The 22,313-nt window shown below is 37.4% G+C and overlaps 2 protein-coding genes across 4 annotated transcripts in view; one reads left to right on the top strand and one right to left on the bottom strand.

Annotated features, from left to right (window-relative positions):
* The window catches only part of MYO1E (myosin IE), a 224,827-nt gene extending 211,405 nt beyond the window's left edge, over nt 1–13,422 (top strand). For both annotated transcript variants that reach the window (XM_031955285.1, XM_012543770.3), the window contains 2 exons: nt 11,045–11,214; nt 12,218–13,422. In XM_031955285.1, coding sequence (XP_031811145.1) covers nt 11,045–11,214; nt 12,218–12,294 — 247 coding nt within the window. In that variant the 3' untranslated portion in view covers nt 12,295–13,422. The remainder of the gene's footprint in view (nt 1–11,044; nt 11,215–12,217) is intronic.
* Nucleotides 13,423–18,431: 5,009 nt separating this feature from the next.
* The window catches only part of CCNB2 (cyclin B2), a 43,298-nt gene continuing 39,416 nt past the window's right edge, over nt 18,432–22,313 (bottom strand). The window contains exons 8-9 of one of the 2 annotated variants that reach the window (XM_031955284.1): nt 21,571–21,681; nt 18,432–20,416 (exon numbers count right to left, since the gene is read on the bottom strand). In XM_031955284.1, the coding sequence (XP_031811144.1) occupies nt 20,306–20,416; nt 21,571–21,681 (222 nt within the window). In that variant the 3' untranslated portion in view covers nt 18,432–20,305. The remainder of the gene's footprint in view (nt 20,417–21,570; nt 21,682–22,313) is intronic. The other variant, XM_003755707.4, reaches the window with a different exon arrangement.

Here is a 22,313-nt window from a genome sequence, read left to right as displayed (position 1 = left end):
TGTGTGTGTTTAGTCTTTAAAGTCTGTCAGTGACAGGGGAAAATCATGTAATTCTTCTGTTCTTATAAAATTCAATCCTTATAAAAGAAGGGAAAACCATTAACTAGGCCTAGAAAAATCTGGCATAGTAAACAGCAACAATTTGACACGGTCTTACTATAAATCAGAGCCAGTTGGATGAATTAGGAGAATACATTAGCAGTAGTGACAACTAATAGCAAAGGGTTAGACAGGTGGTAGAATTCAGGGATCGGGCCAAGGACCAGGAACAATTCAAGTGTGTAATGGTCAAAAAAGGAAAACCATGGCAGTATAGTAGACTAATGAGCATATGGAATTCAGACTGAGAATGTACAGTAGGTAAAGGATACTAGCCCAAAGGGCAACTAGCTGGCATAGTGTTTAAAGTCCTGAGTATCTGTAATCAGAAAGACTCATTTTTCCTGAGATCAAATATGGCTTCAGAATCTTACTAGTTTGATGACTGGAGCAAGTCACTATTCCCTCAGTTTCCTCATCTGTAAAATGAGCCCGAAAAGAAAATGGCAGACCACTCCAAATGTTTGCCAAGAAAACACCAAATGATCATGAGAGTCAGACACGGCTGAAACCATTGAACAACAAAAAAACAGCCCAAAGGATGAAGCTTGGTACTGAGCCAACCTAAACCTATGGCATAATAAACCTACCGACATGAGACAGGCCATGGCTGTCAGTGAGCTGTAGCTTACACTAAAGAGTCTACGTTTGGAAGGGCAAATTAATCTCGAAAGTAAGAGTTTGTAAAGTTTCTTTTTTGTTGTTTATAGGACCTATAATACGGGCACAACTGGCCGTTAAGTAGCACTTGACCACTTTGCATTTTGTCTTTGCCGGTATCCCTTATCAACTTAAAAGTCAGTTCCCAGAAATACTAGAAAGTCATTGGGGTTTTTTTGTCTTTCTTGGACTATGCAGAGTCCCCATCTAGTGGTGCAAAAAGTAACTTCAGATTATTTGCCTAAATAGGTGTTGGGGCACCTAAGGAAAAGCAAATGAGGCAAAGAGCAAAAGCAAGAAAGGGAAATAGTGATACAGCCTGTAGAGTTAGATCTTCATGAGTGCAAGTCACCCACAATATGGAAAATCTCACTGGCCAAGCTTGCTAACTCGTATCATCCTATGTGCTTTGTTGTTGGAGAGAGCTATTAGTGGTTACACAAAAGGAGATGGATGTTACTTAACTCCATTTCTAGGGGAAAGCCAGCACAAAATAGGGGGGAAAAAGGAATACTCAATAGCTTTCTGCCCTGGGGAATCCCCAGCCGAATAGATATTGACAACTACGCCCATAAAAGACAGTAGGAATCCAAGTCCCTTATGGGGACCCCATATGTAACTATTTGCCAAGTCTTATCATTTCTACCTCCACAACATTTTCCCCACTTGTTCTCTCTGTATTGAAAAAGTTCTATAATTTAAGTAGTCTTTTTTTCTCCAGTTATTCTCTTTCCTACCTACAGCTTCCAAACTGATAGTAGGAGGGGGAAGGAGATATGAGAAAGGGAGAGGATGATGGAGAGGATATTGGGGGAGGTATGGTTAAAAGCAAAATACTTTTGAGAAAGGACAGGATGAAGGGAAAGAGAGAATAGAATAAACAAGAGAGACATACAATTAGCGATAGTAATTGTGAAAAGAATTTTGAAACAAATTTCTCTGATGAAGACCTTTTTTGTCAAACATAGAGAACTGACTGAGTCAAATTTATTTTTAAAATATTTTTTGCCACCATCAAACACATTCATTTGTGCCAGTCCCTCTCTTAAAGATGCAGAGACAAATACATAGCAGTCCTTACCTTTGAGGGACTTACATTTTATTGGAGTGGATAAAATAAATGTATACATAATTTTGTAAAGTTTAAATTCAAAGCCATTTCAAGGAGGCTGCTAACAGCTAGAGGTGGGGAGTAGGAATTGTGGTGAATGTGGCACTTGAATGAAGCCTGTAGAATAGCTAGGTGTTCAAATAAGTAGAAATGCGAGAAGAGCTAACACTCAATGAAGGGGAGATAGCCAGTCCAAAAGCTTGGAATTGGGAGTTGGACTATCATGCATGAAGTACAGCAAAAGCAGTAGAGGTGAATTGTAAAATGAGCCAAGTAAGTTGGAGCTAGATTGTGTAGGGCTTTAAACAACAAAGGAGCTTGCATCATTGAGGTAATAGGGAGACATCAGGATTTCTTAAATAAAAGAGAGGAATAGTCAAATTTATGCTTCAAGTTTTCTAGTTTGGAAGCTGTTCAGAAGAGGGAAGTAGAGAGCAACTTGAGAAAGGCAGACCAATTAGGAGCTATTACAATCACTTAGGTTGAAGGCTATATCAGTGAAGAAAATGGAGACCGAAAATATTGTAGAGGTAGAAATGATAAAACTTGGAAAAGATATGAGTGGTGAGAAAGAATGACTGGATAGAGAGAAGATGAACCTGAGGTCAAGAATAATGGTAGTGTCTTTAACAAAAATAGGCAAGTTTGGAAAAGGAGCAGGTTTTGGACACATTGAGTTTCAAATACAGCCATTCATTTAAAAATTTCTGATAGGCAGTTTGTGCCATGGGATTGGAACTTGGGTAGGAGAGCTGGGAGTTATCTGAATAGAGATGATCTTTGGACCTATGGAGGTTGCCAAGAGAAAATTTATAGTGTAGAAAGAGTACAGAGCCTTAGTTGAGTATATTCACAGCTTAGGGGCTAGATACAGGTGACGATTCAGTGACGTGTGGAAAACCGAAAGAGAAAAGAATATCTATAGAAAACTAGAGTTGTCAATCCTCTCTTGGGAATAACCATACATAACCAAGCTCACAAATTACCCTTTGCTCATATATCTAGTACTTTTGATTAACAAGCATGTCTGTGGCTAGTGATGTTTAGATAAGATCAGCAGGTGGAGAGTCTCTGGGTCAGTGTTCTGTTCTACACTGCTCATCATGTTAAGTCAACACACGGCCATTCTGACCAATACAAGACCCTTGGGCCTGCTTTCTCTTCCATTATGACAGCAAAGTTAAGTGACTTATGAGCAAATGGAAACAAAATATTGTCAGCTCCCCATTATAGTGGGAAGAAGTAAAACTTCAATGATCCAAGGTGCAAAGAGTACCCTGACCTCTGATAAAGTATGATAGACCCCAGTTTCTTAAACCGTGGTTTGTAGCCCCATCTGGGATCTCATAATTGAATGTGGGGGTTGCAAAATTGTGATTTATTATTAGTAAATCTTTGGTTTGTATATCTGTTTTATAGACCCTTATACCTGGGGTCATGTAAAAATATCTCGGGAGAAAAGGGGTTGCAAGGAGAAAAAAGTGACAAATAGAGGAATATATTTAAAAGGATTGCACATATTTAATCTACAACAGATTGCTTGCTGTCTTGGGGAGGGAGGGAGACAAATTGGAACACAATGTCTTGTGAAAATGAATGTTGAAAACTACCTTTATATGTATTTGGTAAAGTAAACTACTACTAACAAAAAAGAAGTTCTGAGCTAGAAAACCTTACCATCACACTGCTCATTCATACTCATTTGATGTGCTGTTGACCAAAGAACATTTCTTTTATATGTATGTGTTGTTTGTATATATATTTTTTGAGTATATCTAATTTCCCTGAGTTCCTTGAGGACTATTGTGATAGTGGGGTTTTTTTCCTATGTAGCCTAATGCTACACATTAATATAGGAGAGGAGACACTTAATAAAAACTTGTTAATTGACTGATAGACAAATAAACGTATCCAGAGGAAAGTCTCTGGGAACATGAGGGGTCTGAAAACCATGATATGACAAACAGAGGAACTAGGGATGCTTAGTTTGAAGAACAGAAGACTTAGGTTAGGGAGCACTTTCAAGTATTCAAAGGGATTTTGTGGAAAAATAGATGTGTATAGCACCAAAGAGTTACAGAGAGATAGGAGCAACTAGATGATGCAGTGGATAGAGCACCAGCCCTGAGGTCAGGAGGACCTGAGTTCAAATCTAGCCTCAGATACTTAATATTTCCTAGTGTGTGACCCTGGCAAGTCAACCCCAAATGCCTCACACTCAAATTACAGGGGTAGATCTGGGGTCAATATAAAGAATTTTCTAATAGCCCAACAGTCAAATGAGCTCCTCGTCACTAGAAGAACTCAAAGACCAAAGTCAAAGTCTAACTTGCCCATACAGCCCACCAAAACTCCCAAATCTGGCCAAATTAAAATATAAGTGAAAAAATGGTTAACAAATAAATGAAATTACAATAAAACACAGATGATGCTAATTTGTGGTTTTCTAAGCTAATAGGCAGCCAAGGGATCTGGCTCCTTTTGAATTTGACACCCCTGGTATAGAGATGACCTGTCAGGGATAAAAAGAATTCTCACCTAGGTTCAGAGCTTAGGTTACTTGACCTCTAAAGTCCTTTCCAACTTGATAAAATTCTGTGATTTTTGTGATCATCCACAAGAATGAAATTTGAGAGATCTGTAATTTTCTAGACTAATGAACTTTGATTTAGTTTAGGAAAGGTACATTCTGAGAGAGTATATAAGAAATAGGCTTCTTGCCTATTTCTATCTAATTCTATCATGGGATAGAATTTGAAAGGAGAAAGACAATAGTGTGGCCAGTACCTGCTAAAAAAATCCAGCAGTGCAAAGTGGAATGCTGTTTGCCCTCTCTCTCTCTCTTCTCTTCCCTTCCCCCAACATATATTTTCCCTACACATTTGCCTGACTCCCTATCAGCATAAACACATGCCTTCTCTCAAGGCATGGGCTCAGTTCAATGGTAAATAATACTCCATTATCTCAAAGCTGTAATGGATTCAAAAAAAGCTCCAGCTGCTGAATGACGAATGTCTTGTTTAGCCAAGTGAAATGACTCAGAACAAAGGGAGTGTTGCAAATCTTAAGTGAAGAGAATGCTTGAGTCATTTTGGTTAAAGTAGAGATTTCGGCTGAATTCTGATGGCTTGTCTCTGCTGCCTTGATTGAGTACATAAATTTTCAAGTTTCTTTTTTTGGGGGGGAGGGGAGAGAGGGACAATAGGAAACTGTCCCAAGGAAGCAAACTGAGACCTATGACTCTCATGCAATTCCAGCTCTCACCTTCCACCACCATCCCCCACCTTTTAGTATACACAAACAGTTCTCTTCAGAGCATGTTGGCAGAGGTCACACTTAGTAAATAAGTGCCTGCCTGCACAGCCTAAAGAAGCTGGTCTGGCCCAAGAGCAGCAAGTGAGTTTTCAGGTGATCTACTTGAATGTTTTTTTATTAAATTTTTTATTATTATTTACCTCTTTGGGTGATAATTTATTAGTATAACCCCCTCCATCTTGAATTCTTTGTTATAAATGAAGTTAAAATGTCAACCATCAGAGGCAATATTCTTCACTCTAAAGGAAGCAAGGGGGTGCATTTTTTCATTTATATTCTGAGAAATACTTTCTTTCATTTATTTTCTGAGATGAGCACTGCATCAATTCGTAGTTCTTTCATGTTTCTTTCAATCCCTCATACTTAAATATTTCTTGCAGAAAAAACAGTATTCCATTACATTCAATACTATAATAGTTCAGTCTTTCCTAGTCAATAGGTGCCTGTTTGTTTCTGGCTTTTTTTTTTTTTTTTAAACCACATAAATATATTGACATGAATGGCACCTTTCTTTCTGCCTTGAACTTCCCTGAGGTAAATGGACAGAAGTTGGAACTTTAGGTGAAGAGTGTGAGCAGTTAAGATTAATTTATATAATTTCAAATTGTTTCATAGATAAGTGGGAAGAATTCACAGCTTTAACTAGCTAATCTTGTAAAAATTAGAAATACTGATTGCTTTGTCAGTGATTGTGTTAGTCAAACCCTTCATTCATACATCTGATCAGTCTTTCAACAAGTGGCTGTAATAGATGTTTTAGGAGATATAGAAGCAGGATAAGATAGTTTTTGTTCTTAAAGGCTCCTGGGGAGACCAGGTGAACTTTTATACATACTCACATGTATGCATGCACATGTGTGATTCCCCCACCCCAATGTGAATTATTCTACGAACCTGTGACATGCTTGTATGTACCCTCAGTGATGGTATATTTGGGAGAAAAACACAAGGCATTCAGAAACAAGTCAGCTGAATAAGATGAGCTATTACAATTAGTGGTATCATTTGGGGTTTAAGGTAAAGCATAATCACAAGAATAAGGAAACTAACTTTTTTCTGAGGTTATGATGTGGCTGGCCCTGAAGGCAGTCCTACAGCGGGCATATCGCATGTGTTTTGAGCCTAGGACCTTCATTGGAATAAATGTAAATTTTTCCAGGGAGACTGTTTTGAAAGGAACAAAATGCTGTCACATGATTTCATGATTGCTACAAATGTGCTTTTTTTTTTGGGGGGGGGGGGGGGGGGGGGGGGGGGGGGGGGGGAGGTTCCTCTTCTTTCACATGCTACTACTGATTCACTATACAATTCAAACTTTCCTCTATCCCAGGCCATAACTTCTGCAAGCTACTAACAGCTTGGTTCCAGTTCGAATAGGTTTCAACTTCTATGTCTGATTCCAACAGCTCCTTCATGTTTTCTCTTCTATGACCTATTCCTAGCCTGGTTTAAGTCTTCATCTCCTCTCAGCTGTTATAGCCTCTGTTCTATCTCCTACTCTTCCATACAGCTGCTGAATTAGTATTCCTAAAACACAAGTCTGACCATTTCACTTCCCTGTTCAAGAATCCTTATTAACTCTACTGTATCTAAGATAAAATAAAATCTTCATACTGGCAATGAAAGGGCTTCATAGTCTGGCCCCAGCCAACCTTTCCAAACTTCAGATTTTTCTTCTTCCGATACAATGGTCATGATACACTAATCTACTATTCTCCAATCTCATGTGACTATTTGCAAAGCCTTTCTTAAAGTGTACTTCCTCCTCTTATGTCTGCCTCTTAAGAGTCCTTGATTTCTTTCAAGACCAGGTTCAGGTAAAATCTCTTCTGCTCCTCCCTCCTATTTGTTAAAATTCTGAATTTCCTTAAGCTCACGGACTAAGAACTGAAAAGAAACATGGACCCTCTCATTTTATAAATAAGATAAATGGGAGGTGGAGTATTATAAAAGGGAGGTGGAGTAAATTGTACAGGGTCACACAGATAGTAAGCATTACAGCAGGATCTGAACCCAGAATCCCTTACTCCAGGGCCACTTTTTTCCTCAGCATTTTTTGTATGCCCAGCACCTGATATGGTGCTTTGCACAAAGAAGGTTCCTAGTATTTTCTGTAGAATTCAGTTGCTTCTAGTTCTCCCTACTTGAGAGAAGCACCAATCAGGAGCCCCGTCAACTTGTGTTAATGGTGCATTTTTCCTGGCATACAGAAGCAGACAAATATTCTCTCTTGCCCACACCCAGTATTTCGTTTGTTTTGTGCTCTCCAACCTGCTTTAATGGAAATGTCAGCTGTATTTTTCTTATAATGGGATTTGACCTTCCATAAGTGGAAAATAAAATAACTACTTCTTAGCTTCTTTCCCACCTCCAGTCCCTCCTTCCTTTTTTTTTATTTGTTATTGCAAAGAAATCAGATGACTCCTCTTAATACCTAGGCTAATGGGCTTTTATTAGTACAGTGCTGACATAGTCTCAATATAAGCTACTTTAATTAAGAAACTACTTACACCGCATACTTTCACAGTAAGCATTTCTCAGAACAGGAAAGCTGGGATTTTCAATAAACATTAACTAGGAAATGATTTAATGCCTGAGATGCATAGCAGGTGTATTTGCCTCTCAAAGGAAAGCAAAGCAATTTGGATGCATGAAAAAGAGGTCAGTTCCAGGGAGTGGATATTGAGTGACCTTTAGGTTCTGTTCCCGCCCCACTCCCGGAACCATTCTTCCGGAATGGAAGGGCCCTGCCACATTCCTGGTACGTTGCCTAAGTTCCAAAGGAATGAGTGAGTCTCACAGTAGGAGGAACATCTCCCCCTGCTGGTTCTTGGGGCTCCACTCTCCTACCCAGCAGCCCTCTCCCTCACCTCCACACCCACCTGTTTGGGATTACAGTGAGCCAGGTGTGCTCACCAGCAGCTTGTCATCTCTAATCTGTCTCCCAACCCCCCAGTTTTCTCTGAAGGTAGGAGCAAAAGATGAGCAGAAACACTTCTCTGGTGGTAAAAAAAAAAAAAAAAAAAAAAAAAAACACACACTTTTATACTGTGCTTCCTGTGCAAGTATGCAGTCAAGCTTTTGCATGCATTTCATCTTATTGGAAAGCACTGATTAAGCGCCTACTGTGTGTTAGGCAGTAGGGATACAATAAACAAAAATGGAATTCTCCTTTTGAGAACCTTACATTTGCTCAAGAAAGCTTGAGCAACAGAGCAGAGGATTTCCTTCTACTTGATTCCTCAATCAAGTCTAGATCATAGGATAGTAATATAGGTTTTAAAGCTGAAAAGGACCCTTAACATCATCTTTTTTGTCTTGGACCCTTCTCAGAACAAGGTTTGAAAATGCATAAAATATGTTGCATGGGATTATAAAGAAAACTCAATTATACCAAAATACAATTATCAAAGTATTTTTATTTAATATCAAATTTTTTGGAAAATGCTATTTTTGTATTCCCCTATGCATAATACATAGGCATTTAATCAAGATTTTTTATTCAATAGTCTCCCCAAAATTTTTTTTTTGAAATTTTTTGTCATTCTGAAGAAAAATAAAAAGCAAGAAACATGAAGATTTCCAGATACAAAGTAATACAGAAAATAAGGATTGTATATGAAATTATGTCTCCGTTACAGAGACATCAATTCCAAATACAAGAGTATATATGCATAAATGTGTGTATGTGTATATTTAAAATTTGTAAACCCCTGTATTATCTAAATGAAGAAACTGATACAGAGGAGGATGCTTATTGTCAAATAGTAAGCTCCACAATATTCTTATAGAGATAGGAAATAGCAAAATTAAGAGGAAGCCAAGAAGTGGCTGGATGGATAGATAGACAGACAAATAGAAAGAATTACATATTTAATATGTGTTATAGGCTAAGTGATCAGTGGATAAAGAATACTGGGCCTGGAATCAGGAAGCCCCAAGTTTGAATCTGGCCTTAGATACTTAGTGGCTATATGAGTCTGAGCAAGTTACCTAATTCTGTTTGCCTCAGTTTCCTCATCTAAAATGAGCTAGAGAAGGAAATGGCAAAGCACTCCAGTATCTTCCAAGAAAACCCTAAGGACAATATCATCCATGTAGTCACAAAGAGTTGGACATGAGTGAACAACAACAATATATTATATACACACAAACATATCCATAAAATCTTTATGTGAACAATATACATATGTATGAGAAGGAAGGGAATTGGGAGGTTTCATAAATGATTTTCTATCAGAAAAATATATTTTGACAACTGAAAAGCATAGAAGCTACAAGAGTTCATGAGATTTATGTTGCTTTTTTTAACCATTTGATTGAGTAGTAAAAATCGGGTGTAAAATGAAATTGTATATCATATAATTTTAGCTGTACTAAAGGCATCAGGCCATCTCCTATGAGTTTGCACAGGCTCGGTATGCACATCCTGCTCCTCTCTGTCTCATGGAATCCCTAGTTTTTCTTCAAAGTTTAGCTTATTTTGCGTTCCCCAGTTCCTTCACCTGCTAGTACTTTTAATTTCCAACACTACCACATCTACTCACCTTTATTTGTTTTGTATGTCCTTCTAGGTATCTGTTACTTTCTCCAAAGGAATTTATGTCCCTTGATGGCAGAAACTGTTTTGCTTTCTTGATATTCCCAGCATCTGGGATGCAGTAGGGGCTTAGTTAAAGGTTTGTCCATTCTTAGAGCCTTGCTGGAGCCCTGAGAGATGATATTTTAAAATATACAACCTATGTCTTTAAGATGAAAGACTTTCAGCCAACATGAAAAAATTAAAGAATTGGATTATGTAATGATTTTCCCTTTTTTTTTCCATTCTATGAATAGTCTGGCAGAAGAAAGATAAGTCGTGATATATGCTATTTTTCAAATTAAGTTCAACTAGTCCAAAGAAACTATATGTGTACGTGTGCACATGCGTGCACGCACACACACACACACACATACTCACGCATAGTGATACCACATTTATCTGGAGACAACAGGAGAACTTCTCTTTATGCTTTCTCTTCCCTCCAGTACTTTTCCTCCCTTCTTGAAGACTTTCCAACTTTTTTCCTAGCCCTGTTGCTGTAACAAAACTTCTCTTAGAAAAAGACTGTCTGCTGTCATTGATTTAAATTTTAGTGTGAATTTAAGGCATTGTAGTTTTTCTCACATATTAAATTTTGGGATGAAGTTTTATCTTTATTTCAGACTTTAATTAAGAGGGTTCTAAAATGACCACTAAGTACTTGCTATCTCTGTCCTATGTGGAAATAATTACATAACCTACTCATTAATGACTGAGATATGACACAGCCCCCATCACAACTAAACAAATTGTATATGAACATCATCAGAAATTATTATACTGTTAAGAAATGACTAATTGAGAGACATGATGAAATAGTAAGCTCCAGAGATTAAAACAAGCAGGACCAGGAGAAGAATTTATGTAATGAACACAATTATGTAAAGAAAAACAACATTCAGAGATATAATTGATTGATGCAGTAATCAACTGTGATGTTAAAGGACTGGTGAGGAAAGCATGTAGTTTGCTTCTCAAAAGAGAAGGTGGTGGGCTATGTGAGTGAAATGAGGAGCCCATTTTCAGACATGGAAAATGTATTAATTTGTTTTGCTTACATATATTTCTTTATGACAGGAAACCATTGGAAAATGACATGTCAAAGGAATAAAAAAAAAAAAAACTTAAACACACACACACACACACACATGGACATGATCTTCACTAAAAATGTGCCTGGTGTGGAGCTGCCTCCATCTCAGAAGTCAGTCATTCCTATGCAGCGAGAATGTCCCATAGACTGTGTATATTCACCATTCTCTTGCTCCTCTCTGCAGTGTCCGGAGACAGACAACAAATCGGCCTCCCCCAGCAGGTGGCAGACCCAAGCCCCAGCCCAAACCTAAGCCTCAGGTACCACAGTGCAAGGCTCTGTATGCTTACGATGCTCAGGACACAGATGAACTCAGCTTTAATGCCAATGATATCATCGATATTATCAAAGAAGGTAAGAGATTGATCATCTGAGAATATTTCTGGAAACACTTATCATTGCATCAAGTTGGGTGGCCGAGATGCAAAAACAAGCTGGGAGATTCAGAACCTGGGATCAGAAAGCCAGGACTGAAGGAATCTGCAGTTACTGGTGCTCAGAAAATGGTGGGTTTTGCAGATGCAGACAGATCTCAAGACCTAAGTCAGGGTGCATCATTTAAATCAGAACATCAGGATATGAAGCAATTTTGCAGTGAAAAAAAAACCTGAGTTCAAATATTCAACTTAAAGAGTTCCTGATTAGACAGAACCTTTTTTTTTTTGGGGGGGGGGGGGGGGGGGGGGGAATTGAGACAATTAGGATTAAGTGACTTGTCCAGGGTCACACAACTAGGAAGAGTTAAGTGTCTGAGGTCATATTTGAACTCAGGTCCTCCTGACTTCAGGGCTGGTGCTCTATCCACTGCACCATCTAGCTGCCCCTATGAATACTCTTTCATTTGATTCCCACAACCACACTTGAGGAGAAGTGCTATTATTGTCCCCATTTTACCCTTCAGGAAATTGAGGCAGAGGGTGATTAGTCCAGAGTCACAGTTGAGACATGTCTGAGATCATAGTGAACTTGATACTCCAGGTTCAGCCTTCTAGCCACTGCTTCACTTACCTACACTGAAAAGAAATGACCAAGTCTTATGAGCATCAAGCGTATGTTACCCAGAAGCAAGCTCACAGTATCACAGAGAGATGGAGGGACAGACCTAGAGCCCTACTTTGGGGGAGCTCACAGAGAGACAGACAGGAGGAGGAAGACGAGGGAAGGGGAAGAAAGGAGATGGACTAGTTACCTCTAAGGCCCTCCCAGCTGTGACGTTTTATGATTCTGTATTTACTAATTCATATTGCAAAACACTTTCTCCTTACATGCAAATGGAACTGCTGGCTCAGCCCCACAGCCAAAAGTGAGGTTTGGGGCCGAATAGCCATGGTAACTTCATCTTTCTTTGAACCCACAGATCCCTCAGGCTGGTGGACAGGTCGACTGAGAGGCAAACAAGGACTGTTCCCCAACAACTACGTGACCAAGATCTGAACACAAAGAGATGCTGGACCATATTTAGGGAGGAGTCCTAGAAACAGATGAAGCACAGAACATCTTAGATGATTCCCCTTCTAAGTAACAGCAAGCAATTTCTTCTCTGTGGCCTGGAACTCTTGACTGCGCCTTCACTAGGGAGCTTATTAAGAAGCCAGGGGGAGGGTGGGGGGATATTGTTAGGAATTATTCTTATCTAAAAGGCAACCAGGTAGACTAAGTCATAGGAATACAGAAGGACAGAGATTTATTTATTGTATTTAAACTTAGTCAGATGGAAGGTGAAGTCCATTCAGTCATTTTGATTTCTGTCAAAGCAGCAAGTCATTTTCCAATGCAGGCCCGGGAAAGTGTTAAAGGCTGTTTGTTGACAAGTGCCTTTTAGTTGAAGTCTCTTTGGTTAAAAAAAAAAAAAACCCAGACAAAACAGAACAAAAACCCCCAAACTTCTTGACACAGTCTTCTCTACACTTCTATGCCAAAGCTGCAACTCTCCCTGGAAGGATCCATCCCAAACAAGGCTCTGGATCATCCTTAGACAGAAAACTGACAATTAAAGAGTATGAGTGAACAGTCTGCATCCAAACGCTGAAGGGGAGGGATGCTGTGCTAAGTCTCTTCAAGCAGATATGGAACAGCTGGTTTGCACTTTGCCCAGAATTGGTTGTAAGGGATGGTCTGGCTGGGTAGGAGCAGGGGGCATGGGAGGGATGGGTTATCCATGTTGCCTTCTTTGCGTCTTAAATTGGAATGTGGCTGGCCCATGTTGGTTTTATGTGTAATGTTGTACCTATTACAAGAAGGATTTCTCTTCCTCAAGCTGTACATTTATAAAAGCAGAACGTATACTGTATATACAAAATCATCAAATGGTAGAAACATGTATGAATGTATAATGTAGTATTCCACTGTACTTAGTTGTGAGTTAGTTTTATTATAAGACTTGCACCAGGTACTTACGAATGTGCACTATTCCTTTCCAATTATAGAATCAGTGTTACTGCTCTAGCCCATGCCTTTCTCCATACCCATTTTGGATGTCTTATTACTTTTTTTATTGGTATCATCTTCATCTCCTTCTCCACTCCACTTCCCAACTCTCCCAAATAAACAGGAATTGGTGAACTGCATTGTTCATTCATAGGTTCAAGCACAGATTTGAATTTCTGTGATTCTTCCTTCCCTCCCCAACTAGGAAATCTCTTGACAGTTGGAAAATCAAGGCATGGATACTATACAGCATGAGGCTGTGACCTGTTTTCTGTTAGAGAAAATAAAATACAAGGACCATGAACTAATATAAAGCACCTTATATCAAGAACTGGAAACATAAAACTTGATTCAATAAATACTTTTTAAAAGCTCTTTAGTTCCATATTATGAGCAGTTAAGGAAAAGAAATAAACAAAAGAGGGAAAGTGAAAATAAGAGAAAGGGGGGGGGAAAGGGACACCCAGAGATAGAAGAGGCATAGTGAGATCACCACAAACTGGAGGGAGGGGTAGGATATTATCCCATCTACCTAGTCTCTTCTTCCTACAATATCCTGCGTCTTGTATACTCTGCTCAGAGGTCAAAAATCAACCCCCTTCCTGATTTCTCTAACTTTACCAGGGACTATCTCCAGCCCTATCAATTCTCACTTCCCAAGGTCTAGCCTTTTTATGCTAGACCCAATACACTTAGTCCAAATGCTTGCCCAGTCTGATCCTGGACCCAATAATCACAAGAACTTCTACTACTAATCCTTAACCTTTGGGCAAACTGCTCGCTATCATCTACTTTTCCTCTTGGGAGTTTGGAGAAAGAAGAAAAGAATATCTTCTTTAGAATAGAAACCTAAAGTAGGGAGGGCACAAATGCATAGTAGTAACTGATGTTTATATGAAGCTTTTAAAGTTTACAGGTCACTTTATCTGCATGATCTCCTGTGTGCTTCTAAACATTCTGTGTATGTTACCTCCATTTTACACATGAGGAAACTGAAGCTCATAGAGGCCACTCATTTGACTCCAGACTCTTCCTAATGTCAAAATCTGTCAGTCCCCTACACCATGTGGAGAGTTATGGGGCCTCAGTCCTTTGTTAAGGCTGCAATGCTATTTCTTTATTGAAATTGGGAGTTAATGCATTCTGTTTGCTCAAATAGGCCTGGGGAAAGGTTGATTCTCCCCATTTCAAAACAGATAATATGGTGATATGAAAATCAATGTCTCTCTGATCAACACTTGATTAGTCCAAATCACATTTCAAGATCTTGATGTGTTAACTGATCTGAATTGATTGCTTCAGGAACACCTCTTCAAAGGATATATAACCTGTGACCCCACTGCTATTAGGTTTCTTTGGTAGAAGAGAGACAGTCAAGTGACCACCCTTTTATTAACTACCTAATAGGCTTAACAAAATAACTAAATGACCCAGAAGAAAAATGGGAGAAAAGGGTAGTACTATTTTAGAAGCTTTATTTTAGAAAATGAGGTAAAATTAAACTGAGGGCCAGCAATTCCCATTCCACTACATTTGAGGAGATCTCTAGCTGGAAAAGATCTAGATTTTTATAGATCTGCAGGCATTGGTTAGGAAAATAAAAGGGATGAAGGATAAAAGGGTTTCTATATAGTAGGCCAAAGTCAACTACTATTTATTTTCTTCAGAGGTTGCTCCTTTCTGTAATCATTGTGTCTGCCTGGTTTCTAGCAGTAGGTACCAGAAAAGAAAGCTGGGTAAAGTACAAATTTAGTCAAGATCCTTGTGATAGACCAGTATTTGGTTATTTTCCTTGAATTTTTTTTTTTTTTTTTTTTTTTTTTGCCGCAGATTTTCCACCAAATTCCAATAAAGTTTATGTTGCCAAACACATGCCATCTTCCATCACAAAATCCCTTGCCAAGCAGATTCCTTCTGAAATCTCAAAATTATTCCCCAGAAGGGGTTCTCTCACAAAATCCTCCCATTCTCAAAGTTGCTCACATTTTCCTTTGTCCTTTTTCTTCTTTCTTAATCTTGCTATTTCTTTTCTTTTCTTTTTTTAGAATATTTTTCTTTCTTATTTCTCCTAGGATTCCTGTTCTGGACTACCTTTTACTTTTCTGGGCCCTACTTTCCCTAGTGATAAGCCCTTCTGCCTTCTTAGCACGGATCACTTCCTCATACAACTTTGTCCTCAACACCCCGTGAGATAAATATCCCTATTTGATGAAAGACACAGAGCAGCCAAAGGGCTGCACCCAAATCACAATTCACTACAGACCAAATCAGAACTAGAACCCTGATATCCAATCCCTTTCCCTCCCCACAGGGCAGAACTACTCTTTGACTTAAGTTCAATAAATGAAATATTTATAGGAAGCTAATGGTTGACAAGCTATAGCTTATAAATTCAGTAGTCTAGAATTTAAAGAAATACTTTCTGAAAACTTAGAAGTTTAATTCATTTAGACTGTTGAAATTTCCCATTTAGACTGTTTGTCCCTGTGAATTTTCTAAGTTAGACCTGGAAAGAATTCTCTTTTATGTAATCTAATTTTTCTTCTTTTTAATCAACTTAGTCATTGGTCTTATACCTGTGTCAAGTAACTGAATTCTTTCCCAAAGTCTATTTAGTACTATATGGATAAGAACCCACTCATTTAGCTAGTTATCGCCAAATTTTAGAATATGAATTATAAGCTTTTTGAGGACAGGGACAATATCTTGTGCATTTCTGTATTTTACACAGTACTTTTTAAATAGCAGATATTCATAATGTATTAGCTAAGTGAATAAATAATTGTGTTCAGGGGAAAGAGGCAACATTTGAGGTAAAGATGTAAAATTTGGCTTAATTTTAAAACTATAGATAGGCAGTGGTATAATCGATAGCAAAGCTAGGAGAGAAGCTGCATCCTGGTTCAGCCTCTCTGATACATCTTACCTATGTGAACTTGAGCAGGAGCCCTAACTAACCCCGAGTTCTCTAAGCAACTTTCTAATGCTCTAAATTGTCAAGCAGATACTGATCTTCCTTAGTAAAGGGTGTTTCCACACCAGGGAGGTTCCTATACAAATAAATTGCATGTCTTATGCTATTTTTGTCCTTTAAAGTCATGAGTGGGAGAGAAAGAAGGCAGAAAAATACTTTTAAGGAAAATTAAAATTTAAACACTGGATTTTATGCAGCCTTATAGATCTGAAGCCATTGTTTAGAAAGATCTAAGTTGTAACTTATTTTGACTTTTAAAAAAATTTATTTAGCATTTTATTTTTCCACAATTACATATACAATCTTTAACATTCTTTTAAAAAAATCTTTTTGAATTCTAAATTCTTTCCCCCTCCCTCCACTGAGAAGGCAAGCAATTTAATATAAGCTATGCATATATAACCATTTGAAACAAATTCCATTATACTTAGAACTACTTAATACCTTATTACTTAATTTAATACCTTCATACTTAAATACCCCCAAGTGGGGGTGATTAAAGTAGGTATGGGAAAACTAGAGGGAACAACTTATTTTTCTGACTTTAAAGTCCTCAGAAAAAGCTCTAAGTTTTCTCCCCCTAGCAATTGTTTACTGAATTTTACTTTACAGATGCCCACTCCAAGTGCTACTCATCCAAAGGGACAGCCCCCAGAAAAAGCTCTAATTTCAAGAAACAAACAAAAAAAAATTTTTGTTACAGAAATAAAAACTACACAAGTGAGAGGATAACAAAAAAAAGGATGAGTAGTTGAGATAGTGCCAGAGCAGCTCAGATCCTGAGAAGTTATCCCATATGGATACCATAGGGCTGTTAATAACACTGGAATACTCTGAAACATGACAACCATCTTTAATTAGGGCCAGCAACAAATGGAGAACTAAGTTGTACTTGAAAATTCCTGTCAGCTATACACGTGTACTGTTTGTTAAAATTTACATCTTGTGTGCTTCATGAAATCCAGTTGCAGAATTGGTCTGCCTTTTATTAAAGAGCGCCAGGTAATAAGTTCTGCCAAGCCACAGAGTATAGTATCAAAGGGAAAATGCTTTTTTTTTTTTTAAACATCAAAATACTTGTTTTGCTTTTCCAAAAAAATAAGATAGGAAACAGACTGAAGAAATAAAATGAGGTGCTGCCATCAGTATTTCTGGATTTCTTGTAATTAAATTGTGCCCATTAGTGACACATTGTTCCTATGGCACTATTATAGCTCAAAGCTTACGCATACCTTTCTCTCACCTAACAGTGTGACTTGGAAAAATCATTCAAGATTTGAGGGATCTCTTCCCACCAAAAATATCCACTAAATGGGTTGCCACAAATTAAGTCTAAAAGATAATGCAACCCCTTTAAAAAAAAAAAAAAGTGGGATATGGATAGGATATTTACCATTTTACAAAAAACTTTTATTTCATGGAACAATTTGACCCTTCTCTAAATTCATATTATTAATGAACTTACATAAAAGGGGGCTCTAGAAAGGCAACCCGGTGTTATACAAGTTTGTCAAAATCAGCAAGGCTTGGGTTAAAATCCTACCTCTGACACTGGCTATCACTGGATGTCACAACCTGAGGGCTACAAACAACTAAAAGAAAATAAAAATCAAATACTTGAGACTTTTACCCTTTTGAGAGAAAAGGATGTGTGAGCATGGAGTATTAGGTAACTCCACTTTATTAAGTGGAAAAGGCAAGAAAGGAAGCCCTTAGGAGCAAGCAAAACAATCAGGGAGACCATAGTGTAAGTATTATCATTATACAATGATGACCCTGATCAGCTTTCTAGGACAGGAACAGTTCACTTTTATAAACCACTGTTAAGCTGCCTTCTGGATGTGAACCTATAGCTGTTTCCCCTGTTAGCAGGGGAAAGACTGTAGGTCACCCTGGTTCTCCATTGGCTGACGGCCAAAGGCACTGAGATTACCTCCCCAAACCCATTTAGAAATTACACTCCTCTACTACTGAGAACTGGGCAGGCAGAGTAATTTAAAGAGTTCAGAGATTTCTGCAGCAATGTTGATAAAGAGAAGTTCGCAGGCTATGTGGAAGATAGACCTGAAGTTTTCCTTTTCTTTGTACAAGTCATAAATAATTTTCCTCAGATCATCCAGAGTGATCAGGCTCTGATGAACCATTTCATAATACTAAACTCACAAAAGACTCAAAAATAAAGCAAAATGGAAATTTATTGATTTACAGAGGGAAACATTGGTACAATATACCCTTCATGGTGGAAAAGTCTACTAGAAAAATCAAATTACAGATCAGAAGGTTGCTTGGTGAATGGAAGATCAGAGTGAAGAGGTAGACAGTTCTTATATTTTCATCAAGATGAGAGAGAGCCAGGATTTTCTTCATCTTCAGGATATTTGTCCTAGAACAACTAGGATTAGTTGCCTACTCCTGCCCTGGACAATGTGCTAGGGACAAATTCCTACCCTTCTCTTTCTGTGTTCCAAGCACACCATCACCATTCTCTTTGTACTTTTCATTATCACACTCCTCCTCTTCATTTAAATATGCTTTAACAACCTAGATTGTTTCCAAGTTTATAATTTATTTACACTGATCACATTTTAGGTACATTGCCTCACAAAAAAAAAAAATATATATATATAAACTATGAAAGGACCTTTTATTTCTATGTCCTGAAACTAAATTAGTCCTGAGACAGGCTAAGTAATATTATATGAAAAATGTTTTTGAATAACCTTTAAAATTTGTTTCATTTGACAGTCTGCCCATAAAATTGATCAGTACAATATGGAGAGCAGTATCAACAATGGCTAGATAAATAATCTTGCTTTGATTAAAGACCTTTTAAGAATAAATGCATTTCCTGATCACATACATTTTGACTTGGCAGCAAGAAAGTTGCTATGGTATTTTCTTACCTACTCATGGTTTTTGCCAAGTTAAAAAAGGAAGAAAGTGACATTTTAGATTTTTAAAGTCTCCATAAGATTTACAAATGATATCAAGTGAACCTTCAACTTGCCACTGAAAGCTCAAATTATTTTGATCTGCATAAAGTAGAAAAGGTATTGGAGAGCATGCCCAAGTCAGGACCCTTATCTACACAAGCATAATTATTCCCTTTTTGGATTCAAGAACTAAGGAGGAAATCTTTATTTTGTGATTAAAATAAGAAAGAGGGCTTTGAAATTGTTATTAGTCCATTCTTGGCACACAGAATGATTTTTATCCTATTTGTGACTCTAATGTTCATACAATCACACTGTCACAGTAATAGAAAAGTCCCAAACTTAGTGATTACATTCCCAAAGTTCATATTAAGAAGTTATTTGGAGCTTAGAAAGTATTCCTGTAGAAAAAATATAATTTAAAAAGTGGTTAGCACATAAATCTTTTAATAAATATTATTGAGAAACATTATTCTAAGTTCCAAAGCTAAAATGTGCAATACATTTCCCTTTTGCAAAAAGGGAATAATGCCCCTAATCACCTTAAATGTTGTATCTGCTAGCTATCCAACACATGAGGAACATAAAAGCCATTCATTCCCAACTCACTCAAGAAAAAAGCTTCCTGCATACTTTCCTCCTAACTGCCCTTATGCTAGCCATTTCTATATGTAAAATCAGAAAAAACTAAGCATGCCTAACTGAAATCTTCCTGCTTATTCCATATTGAACTGATCAATAGCTATAGCAAAAATCTGTTCACATACAAAATTTTTTTTAAAAAATTCAAACCTTTATCCTGTTCAAAAGGTTTTGAAATTCAATCATCTTTGGGAGAATAAAAGGAAAGTTTGTATCAGTTACTCCTTAATTTGATACCAAATCAAAACAAGTTTACAATGATTGAGCATTAAATTCTGAGGGAAAATATACACAAGTTTCCTTAAGGAAAATTATGGTTTTATTTTTCCTCAATATACATTGAGAAAATAAAATAAAAAGGTTCCACAAAGCAGGCCGAAAGATCACGTACGAAAGCAGATGTGCCAAACGAATGCCGACATACAAGACTGTGTGGACTGAGGATTCTTCCAACTTGAGTCCAATCATCTCATGACCTTCCCAATAAAGGTGAAGCGAGGTCTTGGACAATTTTTGAATTTAGCTGAGGAATGGTGCTGATCTTCATGAGTTTGCTACTTGCATATTTATTCTTGATGGCCTAAATGATTTCAAGTAAAGTAATGTCAAGATGTTAGTTCTGGTCATTTCCAAAAGCAGCTGATAAAACATAAAAATGTGACCTAACATTGATTCTCCAAAGAGGACTATTATCTCCTGAGAAGGGAAATGTGGAAGCTCTAAGATGTAAGACAATAGTCATTTTTGTGGTGCTTTATTTATAGTTATAGGATCAGTTACTCAAAAATGTTATTCTGTTTAACCCTTACCCACCACTTCAGAATCACCCTGTGGGCTCAGTAACACTAAATATTCTTGGTTCTTCCCATATTTGTTAATAGGAAGAAAAAAGGCTACATATTGTTAATGGAGATAAAGTGTTTTGGGAATTCAAAGAGTAAGGTTTATAGATTAAGTATAGTTTCAGAACTGTCACAGTAAGCAGTAAAGACCAGCAAGCTAACGATCAATAGGTCAAAATCATCAAGGACCTGGATATGACTTGCTAGCACAAATGAGACCCCAAAAGGGACAACATTCTGCCCCACCAGTGCCTGATATTCTAGTCAATCTCATATCCAGGAAAGTGAATCAGGACTTGGGGCAAGTAGCTCTTTTCCTTGGGTAAATTAGAAGAAAATAACAAGAGGCCTTTTAAAGAAAAGATTCTTGTTTGAGGAAAACAGACTGCAATGTGTCCATACAGACAGTAGAGGGATCCGCTGACCTGCCTTAAGGCAGCCACAAAGCTCTCCCAGCTACTTAGGAAGCCTTCCATAAATATTTCTGGTTACTCATCCTTCACATAGTCCCATCTTCCTTTTGATCTTTTCTTTTAGAAGTTCAGGATGGTAAAGTGGTATAAGGATAAATTTTAAAGAAAAACAACTGGAGGAGACCCTTAGAGAACTAATCAAAACCTCTCGTTTTGGAGGGAAATGGAGCTTAGTGAAGTCACGTAGGTAATTGGAGGCAAAGTCAGATTTCAAAACTAGGACTTCTGATTTTGAATAATGAAGTATCCCTCTTATGAAACTAACTAATAAGTCCTAAATATTTCCAGAGCTGACTAAGTACTACCCCAAAACTATATTACAAATACATAAAAAAATTTTTTGTAGGAATTGCCTTGCATATCTACTGAGTAAGACATTTATTTAACAATCCCAAAACTGAAGAAGAAATAATACTTACAATAAATTTTGTCAAGTTTTCATTTACTTTTACTATGTTCTTGGCCATATGCTGCATCACTTCTAATACATCATTCTCTAAGTAGCCAGTATAATACTGTTGCTTTAAGCTCTAGAATATACAAGTAGAATAAAGAGGTAAGTGATGGCCTTAAGAAAGGAAATCTGTTAACACTTCAACATCTTAAAATAGCTCATTTTACAAAGAGAGTTTAGGTGATTTTCTAAAACAAGAATCTCATCATTAAAAAAAATAGGTCCTTAACACTGATTAATATGGTTGGACTGTGAGCTTAAAGACCATCTAAGCTTATATCCCCTCAGCTTATTAGGACTATGTTTTTACTCTGAGGCCCTGAACTAAGTGAAATTCTAATATTTTTAAATGAATTAATTCTTTTCACAGAATAATACAGAACTATTTTTCTATAAATAAAGCTTTCATCTTAGATGAAGTACGTCATGTGGAACAAAAATCAAAAGGCAAGGTAGAGTTATGTTGAATCCCCTTACATAAGAAGTATCTCTACTTCTATAGCTGAAAGTTGAGGTCTCTTGTCAGAAATAGGAAATAAAATGTTGCCAAAAGCAACCCACCCATTGAACTAAATAAAATGTTACCCTACAGGGATTTTTATTCTACTTTACTTAAGGCATAGTAAACAAGACACCACTAGACCAAATAGCTAAAATTGGCTTTTAATTTAATGAATGTTATTAATAGGACTTATCAATTTGGATCTT

This window comes from Sarcophilus harrisii, chromosome 2, assembly GCF_902635505.1.
Source record: "Sarcophilus harrisii chromosome 2, mSarHar1.11, whole genome shotgun sequence".
NCBI lineage: Eukaryota > Metazoa > Chordata > Mammalia > Dasyuromorphia > Dasyuridae > Sarcophilus > Sarcophilus harrisii.
Note: the sequence above shows the minus strand (reverse complement) of the source record. Positions and strands in the feature narration are given on the sequence as shown.